Consider the following 9,313-nt stretch of genomic DNA (forward strand, 5'->3'; position numbering starts at 1 on the left):
TTACAAACACCAAAAGATGTTTTCCTATTTGATCCTGATTCATGGCAAAATGAAGGAAGCTATTTAAAGGGAAAAGATATCGTTAAAATGCTGAAAGTTGTGAATGATACAAATGAAAGAGAAGCAAATTAATCGAAGAATCAATTTACCAAATACGAGTCACAAAAGCAATTTATTTTACGGACAGTCCAAGATTATCGGGGGAAAATGCACGAGATTGAGATACATTGAGAAAAGTGTACGATTAAGATAAAGTTTCCAAACCACTATTTCATTCTTATTCAGTGTAAAATCTTTAGATGATATGAAGTAATTAAAAAGATTAATTTTAGTGCTACCTCACTGTAAAAACATTTTGCAAACCTAGGAAAAACGATGTACAGGCTCTGCAGTAAAAACTCGAAGTTTTGAGGGAATATTATCAAAAGTGTTAAAGTTCAAGTCCTAGGGGCACATGCTATTATTGACCGATCGAGTTCAAATTTTGCACAGATTACTTTTTATTATAGTGTCACAAAACTAGGGGGAGTCCCTTGCAGAATTGCAACAAAAAAAAAATCCCCTAGTAAATAGGGACTACCCTAATATACATTCATATGCAATCGATTCTTGATAATTCCAAGTACTGTGGGCCGAGAAAAACATTCAACATAACCGAAATTCGAGACATAGAAAAATTAAAACTTAGTTCCTTTCTGAGACACTTCTAATGGTAATTTTAAAAGATATACACCCAAACCTGTTTTTATGCAGTGAATAACCGCATAAAAAAACCACCTTAAAAAAAATTGTTCGAAACTTCACGAGTAGCTATGAAAAGTTTTCACAACACAGTTTAAATTTTTTTTTTAAACGGTGGATAGAGATTGCATAAAAAAAGTCTCACGCAGAAAATAACCCAAATTGTTATATTTAAACGAAATCAAAATAAACCAAATGATGATAATTTTGCAGACTTCCGAAAAATTTCCCTTCTTCGGGAAATTTTTCGGAAGTCGGCAAAATTCTAATAGGGAAATATATAGATATAAGGAAATTTTTGGGAGGTCACAGTGACTTCCCATCGGGGTGCCCCTGTCGTCACTTGAAGATATTACCTTGCACTTGTTTTATAAATAATGTTCATCTCCTGCACACAAAAAAAAGACCTAACAAAAACAGGTTTGGGTGTACACAAATAAACAGAAAAGAACAAAAACTTCTATTTTCTTCACAAAAAGTCCAAGAATAATATTCTATTTGTAAACTAGAAGTGCATAGAAAAAAAATATCCTTAAAAATTCAGAAGCCACTCTTCTGCCTTAAATCCGTACTCACTTCACCAATAGGGCTTCAGTCTTGTGGGTCCATTTCCTATGTAACTTTTAGATTAAGTAATCACAACGTAGTTAAAAACCTTGATTTTTTTAAAAGAGTGGATGATGTTCAATATGACACTTTCTATTTTGATTTTCAGCCAACATCACCCAAGAGAACTAATTAATTGATGCATTGATGATTGATTGAGATTTGTGACTTCACTTAGAAATAAAAAACATTGAATAATTTACAGAAAATAAACTGAACATAAACATGTAGTTTTAATTATACTTTAAAAACATGGTTTTTGTCAAAATTAAGTTACCAAGCAAATGATTAGTATGCATACTGAATCACTGCATTTGTCAAAGCAGAAATGAAGCACACTTGTAATACAGTATTTTAAACAAAATTCTCTTTCTTTCTTCTTCTCCTTTTTTTTTTATTGTTTATTATCTAATGCAAACTTTAAATTAACTTTGTTGCTAAAAATTACTCATTTCAATGACTATGATTGCAATTATGGAGGAATTGACCCTGCTTCAGTGCTGTATTTAAGGGGAGGGGGGATGCCATTCCCTGAAATATTTGGTTTATCATTGCAAAAATATTCAATTTAATGCAAATTGGTTATCAATTACATTAAAAAATAATAAGTAATGTTATGTCCTCCCCCCTCCCCTCCCACTACACACAGACAGAAAAAAATTCCAACAACTCTACTGATATGTTTTGACCTTGATAAAAATTTCTGAACTAGTCTCAGAAAAATTGAAAAAACTTCAACTTTAATTTATAAGAAAACTTAACTTTTTTTACAAAAAATACTAAAATGATTTAATTTTAAATGTGGCAACATGACAGAAATTTCAATATTGATCCATTTTCCATTTGACAAATCAATCTTTGAAGATTTTAAATGTCTACGAAATTCCAAGTTTACCAACTCCAAAATACATTAAAAGAAAATATCTATAGAAGCTCTTACGAAGTACGAGGAGTCGACCCTTCGGTAAACTGTTGCGTGGATTCCAGTCTGGATTCCACGACATTCCCAAGACCTGCCGGCCGATAGTCTCGATCTCGGACCACCAGGGGAGCAGATTCTTCGTCGTAGCTTGGTAAGGTGACATCCTTCTAAATAAGATTTAAAAAATTTAAAAAAAAAAAAACTTCAATAAAATTACAGAAAAGGAAATATTTGAACTCATAAGAACTATAATGAGCACGTTTTATAACTAGAATCAACTTTAATTTCTTCAAATGATCAATATGTAAGTCCTGCCCATTACATTCACCAGTTTCTATTTAATTCAAATAATCAAGAGGTTTTAAACCTAATTTAGTATGTGATTCAGCACCAACTAGCCTTTATGACTACTCATGTTCATTCAAATCACAAAAAAACTTATTGAAACAAAATATACATTCATCTGTACCAGGGCTGCGGGTGCGGGGATTGCAGTCGTGGAGTTCAAGCCGAAAGTTTAAAACTCCAAGAGTCAGTGTTGATCATTTTCCCTCTTTACCCGAGACTGGTAAAATTCAAACACATCATAAATAAAAAAAATAAAGAAAAAGAAAAGAAAATTTTCTTTCTCATATGTGCTATTTAAACTTTTAAAGAAATTTGGTCAAAAATGATATTGCATATAGTACTAATACTTTGGATTTTTTAATGCATCGCATTTATATTCAGCAAGGGAAATATATCATTTCTACAAAATCAAATCTTTGATTCCTATTCAAATATCAATTTTTTTTTTCTTTCTGATTGTCATTTAATATACATACATGTTTTGACAAACTAATAACGACTATTCATCCTAAATAAGTAGGATACACACTTGAATACCAACACTTACAGCAGGATGTAAAAGTAGTTCAATATAATCATAAATGATCTCAAAACATGGACAACTGCCGAAGATCGTAGTTTGAAATTAATGCGCAAGAAAACTTCAAACATGGTAATCTCATAAAAAAGCATTACAAAGATTTCAATAAAAACCATTTTGCAACAGCACGCAGTTTTAAATAAAACGCCAAATACTTCGGCAAATAAAATAAAAACAATCCCAAATCCGTGATCGGAGATGAAAAGAATATGTTGTAACAAAAATGCTGAAGAAGATTACAATTACAAGAATATGTATCACAAAAGAAAACACATTTTTCTATCTTAATCAATTTCAAAAAGTAAGCCGTTTTTCTCAAAAGAATGTACACAACATACCATATCGATGCATTAATGCGACACTCTTCTCCAACTGTTAGCAGACAACAAATAAAACCATTGTGTGGGATGTCAAGTTGACTGTTAACAAATTCAGAGTTGAGCTGCTTTGCTTCTACATCACATGACCGTGAAATAAATAAATAAAGGCGTTGCAAAATACATTATTATTTCAGCGTCCATTATGTAATATTTGAACGACCATCGTTACTTCACCTACTAAACTCAAGCTGATAAAGGAAACGGAGTAATGATTGATTATCTGACCAAAAATAGACCAGAATTATTTCTCAGTGAAAGCGGCAATGAAAGTCCCTATCATCGAAAAGAGGACTAATCAGGCCCGAAAAAAAGGAGGGCGGGGGGTTTCAGGGGTGGATTGTCTCGCCGCACCATCGGCCAGCGGGTTGGTGCGCCCTTGTGCCCTTAAACCTGTGCGCCTTTAGCGTTTATTTTTTTTTTCTTTTTCTTGCCCTTGAACCTAGTGCCCCCTTGGGAGTTAGTGCCCTTTTGGGGGACCCAGTCCGTCCCTGGTCAGGGGGGTCAACTGTCCCCTTTACTTCAGATGTATTCACCTATAAAAGTGGCTGTTTTTTGGGGCGGAGGGGGGGAGTATTTGAATTTTCGTTGGGTATACGCTCTTCTTTACCCCCTCCCACTCCCCAGTAAAAATGCAAAATGTCGGACCTTCCCGTCATTACAAAAATTTCCGGAGTGTGGGGGGGGGGATAATTATAAAAATGCAAATTATTTCTAAACCATATAAACTAAGCTCACTTATGTGCAAATACAATAATTTGTCAAAGCTAAAGGGGCTCTAATAAATGGATTTTCTCACTTAGACTATGATTCCAGGCTTAGAAGGCTAAAAATTTACAGTCTTGAGCAAAGAAGAGACCGAGGGGACATGATTCAGTTCTTTAAATTTATTAAAATGAAAGATGTTACGGGGCTGAAGTTTAGCACTGAAAACAGGACAAGGAGTCATTGTTTTAAGCTATTTAAATCTCAGGCTAACATGGATGTTAGGAAAAATTATTATTTTAGCAGGGTAGTGGAACCTTGGAACAGTTTACCGGAAGAGGTGGTAATGAGCAAAGTAGATAGTTTTAAGAGGGCCATTGATCTTCACTGGGGATTGTAAATTGACTAGGACCAGTCTAGTTGGGCCCAGAGCCTGTTGCTGGTCGTCACTTTTGTATTTGTATATTTGTATAACTTCGAACTGTGTGTGCTTTCCTTTCAACAGGGCCCGATTACCACACAGGTCGACAAGGCCTGGTCCTGGACCCTCCTTATTCCTAAAGATCCCCAAATTAATTGAAGACTTATGCCTAGCATTATAACTATATTAAAAATAATGTATTTTTAAAATAATAAGAAAAAAAGTATTTCTCATTAATTGGAAAAAAAAAACTTCCTTGAAGGAGAACGTTTATTAGTTCTGCCAGTAGCGAATTTACCATAACATAATCATGAGGGGACCCGAAGGGGACTCAAAAATGAAAATAAATGATTTACATAACTGTTCTGTGATAGACAAATGGTCCCCAAAAATGCATTCCGATGGGCCTCAAACCTGTAAATCAACTACTACATTCCACTAGCGCAGCCAGAAATACCTTCTGGAGGGGGTTTTTAATCAAAAATACCTTCTGAAGGTTTCTTTAAAATCAAAACAGCCATTGCATATGCATAAACTACTGTGTATTAGAATTTCCTTTTTTGTTAAAACCAATGCCTCTGCCAATTAAACCAACACCAAACTTTCTTTGGAAATAATAAGAAAATTAAAAAGGTTTAAGAGTTAAAAAATTTTCCCCATTGCAGTCTGAACAATGTAATTGTAAGATATTTGTGATGACGTGAGGGGAAAACCCTGAAGTTTTTAAAAAAGACAAGTCACTCTCTCTAAACATTTTCGAAATTGACGTCCTAAAAACACGACAACAGGCTTTCTTTGTTAATGATAGGAGAAAGAGAGATAGGGTCAAAGGCAGATTTAAGACTGAGTTCCTAAGGGGGGGGGGGGCAGGATTTTTTTTTTTTTTTTGAGCAACATTTTTATAGCCCCATGTTTTTGTCTGTTTTCTGTGATGCATGTCCATGCTTTACTTTTTTGTGTGTTGTTTTCATTAATGTATGTTTTCATGCTGTCCTTTTTTAATTGACCTTAAGAGAAGGGGTTGGTATCAAGAGAGTGACGCAGAGCTCCCTTTTAAGTGGGAAATAGAATATCTCCAATTTTAAGGGTCCCGGGGGTTTCTCCCTCGGAGGAAATTTTGTAAAATGGATATAAAATTCTGCATTTTTAAGCCTTATGAAGGTTAATGGGACAGACATAAAAATTGATAACTAGATTATACAGTTGTACATTATTGTTCAAACTTAAGAAACAGCCATTTTAAGTTTGAAAAAAGAATAAACTATAGATTTATCATTACAACAACCTTTTTTTAATTATAAGTAGTGCAAAAAACGAAAAGGAATAGAAGTAATGTGTATCTTTTTTTTTTTTTTTTCGGGCTAAACAGATTAATAATATGCAGTAGATGTAAGATAAAAGCAATTAATACAAAATAATTTCCAAAATACTGCATTCGGGATTGAATATATAGCAAGATATGAAACACGTGAGTCACAAAATTTTTTTTCGAATAATATGTTACAAACGTGAGAACCATGATTTTTACATTTTTACTGCAGGATGTGGCAAGGAGCTGAATTTGAGAAATTTTGGCATTCCTCTCCCTCTACCATTTGTTAGAAATTTTAAAATTTAAGATTTGTAGCCACATGTTTCCAAATATTCGAAGTTTTCAAGCACTTGAAAATAAAATTAGTTTTTTCAACCAATTTCCATTTTTTAACCCTTCAAGCGGCCGTGACGTAAAATTCTTTCACCCAGCGATGTATCGAAGAGCGGCCGTGTCGAAAAATTTCGCCATGAATATTCTTCCATAGAATTTAACGCCGCAGCCGTTCTCGAAGCAGAATATTCAAGGCCAAATTTTTCGACACGACAGCTCTTCAATACATCGCTGGGTGAAGGAATTTTACGTCACGGCCGCTTGAAGGGGGAACGAATCATGCAATTTTTTGGGAGTTAGGGTCCCACTTCAAAGCATGGGCCCTAAGCAATAGCTTGTTTATCTTATAGGCAAATTCAGCCCTGTTTGTAATTCACTCTTACCTGCAGATTTTTGCTTGATTTTTTTGTAATTTTTACAAAAATTGGTCAGTTTTTACGATTAAAGGATTTTTACGATTTTACCAATCTTTGTTAGGTTTTTATAGATTTTTATAAAATTTTAGCAAATTTTTCCAAAACTTTTGATGACTCAATTAATTAAATTTCAATAATGACAAGACTGACTCACTTAGACTTAGATGATTATGACTTACCTTACTTTTTAAACAGTATTTGTAAAGTAAGTAAAATTGTACTTTCCTTCTAAGTAAAAAGATTCAATTAATCAGAATACTCAGATAACTGAAATTTATTCAGTTTGCGATAGAATTTAATTTCTCTCTCTCTCTCTCTCAAAAAAAAGAGGGGGGGAATACCTATTTTTTAGAATCTCTTAAAAAGCCAATTAATCTACTAAGAACATAAATATTATGCACAAATAATATTATGCATGAAAAGTTTTGGGAATGTGGACACAAATTATAACAAGTAGATCGTTCTGTTAGCGAACTGGGGGGGGGGAGTTTTCCTCCCCTTTTTTTAGGTTCTAAATAATCGTCAATTATTATAAGAGTTGCAGCTTAATGTATAGCTTGTTTAGCCTATATTTTCATACACTTGCCCAAATGGTTTTCAGACCAAAACAGTGAATTAGACACATTTTCAGCACCCCAGTGACAACTGCACTATTTGTATTTAATGTTCGTTTTTTTTCCTCTTCTTTTCTCCTATCAGAAAAGGACATTCGCTATTCTCTTTATTTTCACTGAACTATTCAAAAAAGAAAAAAGTCATGATTTTTTTTGTTTCAAGATTTTGAAAGATATGTTGTTACTATAAAAGGTCCTCTCAAAACTAGGGGGTATTGCCCCCTATGCCCCCCCCCCCTATAAATCCACTCATGCTCTTCTCAACTATTCGAAAAAGAAAAAATAATGATTTTTTTTTATTTTTAGAAGATGTGTTGTTACTACATAAAGTTCTCCCAAAACTGGGGGGGATTGCTCTTTCTGCTCCCCCCCCCCATAAATCCGATCATGGATAGGGTCCGGAATTCCCTCCTAAAATCTTCTTCAGAACTTACGTTAATTTTTAGTTATCTTTCAAAATAAAGTGTATGTAGGTAGGCTCTCATTCGGAAATTTCCAGTAGCAAAATTTTAAGCTACCTGAGATAGCATTAGAGAATGAAGTTAGAGGGGTAAGGGGTTCCTCTGCGAAATCAATTTTTCGAAAGTCAAGTTTTAAAAAGACCATTTTAGGTTTTTAGGGTCATTATGGGTTTAGGTCATTTTTGGAGAGTAAGAAGGGTAAGGATTTAGGTGTGTTTTTCAATTTGCTTTTGCTGTTGGAGCTTTAAAAACGCAATTTTAGGCTATATGCTATATGTTGAGACATTAAGGGAGTGGGGAGAGAAGTGTGGATTCTCTCCTACCCGACATTTCTCAAAGAAAGTCTAAAAATGCACTTCTAAGCTGCAATGTTGAGCAGCGTGATCAGCTGTTTAAAGGAGCGTTTAAAAAGACAAACGAGCAGTGCGGCAAGTGTCCATTCTCAAACTCTTCCTCCTATTTCAAATCGCAATCGTACGCCGTCTGCTTGGCGTTGATTTGTTAATGCACGCCAATCACGTTTGACGCCGCCAAATTGCTTATTTCTTTATTTGAATCTAGTCTATGTTTTGCGTGAACGCACAACAGTTCACTTCTTTCTAGTGTGTAGCCCTAAATAGTCTAACGTACGTAGATAATACGTACTGATAAGAAGGTTTAAAACCAAAAAGAGGTGAAGCAATTTAACTGTAAATAATTAAACAACTGAAATATTAAAAGTGCAAATAGAAAAAATTGTTTCCTAAAAAGGGCCGGAAAAGCAAGCAGTTTAATTCTTTGAGTGGAGGATAGAAAGAAAATAAAAAACTTCTCAAAAGTGTACACTAACGTGGAGGTCAGGGGCACCTTGACGAGAGGGCAAAGTGATTTAAACGTTTCCTTGTACGAAAAATATTGTCTGACGATTTGGCAAAAGTTGGGGATTTCTATTCGGAAAAATTATCATCATTCGGCGAAATTTGGAGTTCCATTCGGCAAATTGAGAATTTCTGCTCTCCCAAAAATATTAGTTTCGGGCTCCCCTGGTAGAAGTTTTGCGAAAATGACAGCATTCAAAAACAATAATAATATTTGGAATTGGTTTACAATTAATGACAGTATTTTTTGAAGACAATAAACTATTTTCTAAATAAATGCTAAATTTTTAATTTTAAGAGAGTAGTTTCTAAAAAATATATTTAAGATGACATTACTTACATTTATCTATTATTATTTTCATTATTTTTTATGAAACGTTTAGCGATAATGACGAAAATCAAAGAGTTTTGAAAAATGCGTGGCAAAGGACATTTTAAAAGAAAGTTCCAGTTTAAATTTCACGGAAATGTTTAAGGTAGCATTGCAGAAGCTACTTAGAATTTTTTGTAACCGTGATTAAACCAAATTGTAAAATACAAAGAAAAAAAATTAAAAATTTTGAAAAAAAAAAGGATGTCAGTTAGTTTTGAAGAAAGTTCCGAACAACTTTAAACAAGTG

General features: G+C 33.8%; 1 protein-coding gene across 2 annotated transcripts in view; it reads right to left on the bottom strand.

Annotated features, from left to right (window-relative positions):
• LOC129219743 (proton-coupled amino acid transporter-like protein CG1139) overlaps positions 1-9,313 on the bottom strand; it is a 50,015-nt gene that overhangs the window by 30,059 nt on the left and 10,643 nt on the right. Inside the window, exons 1-2 of one of the 2 annotated variants that reach the window (XM_054854033.1) lie at positions 3,536-3,567; positions 2,288-2,436 (exon numbers count right to left, since the gene is read on the bottom strand). In XM_054854033.1, the coding sequence (XP_054710008.1) occupies positions 2,288-2,436; positions 3,536-3,538 (152 nt within the window). In that variant the 5' untranslated portion in view covers positions 3,539-3,567. Of the gene's footprint in view, positions 1-2,287; positions 2,437-3,535; positions 3,568-9,313 lie in introns of those variants that run through there. The other variant, XM_054854032.1, reaches the window with a different exon arrangement.

Source organism: Uloborus diversus, chromosome 4, assembly GCF_026930045.1.
Source record: "Uloborus diversus isolate 005 chromosome 4, Udiv.v.3.1, whole genome shotgun sequence".
Lineage (NCBI taxonomy): Eukaryota > Metazoa > Arthropoda > Arachnida > Araneae > Uloboridae > Uloborus > Uloborus diversus.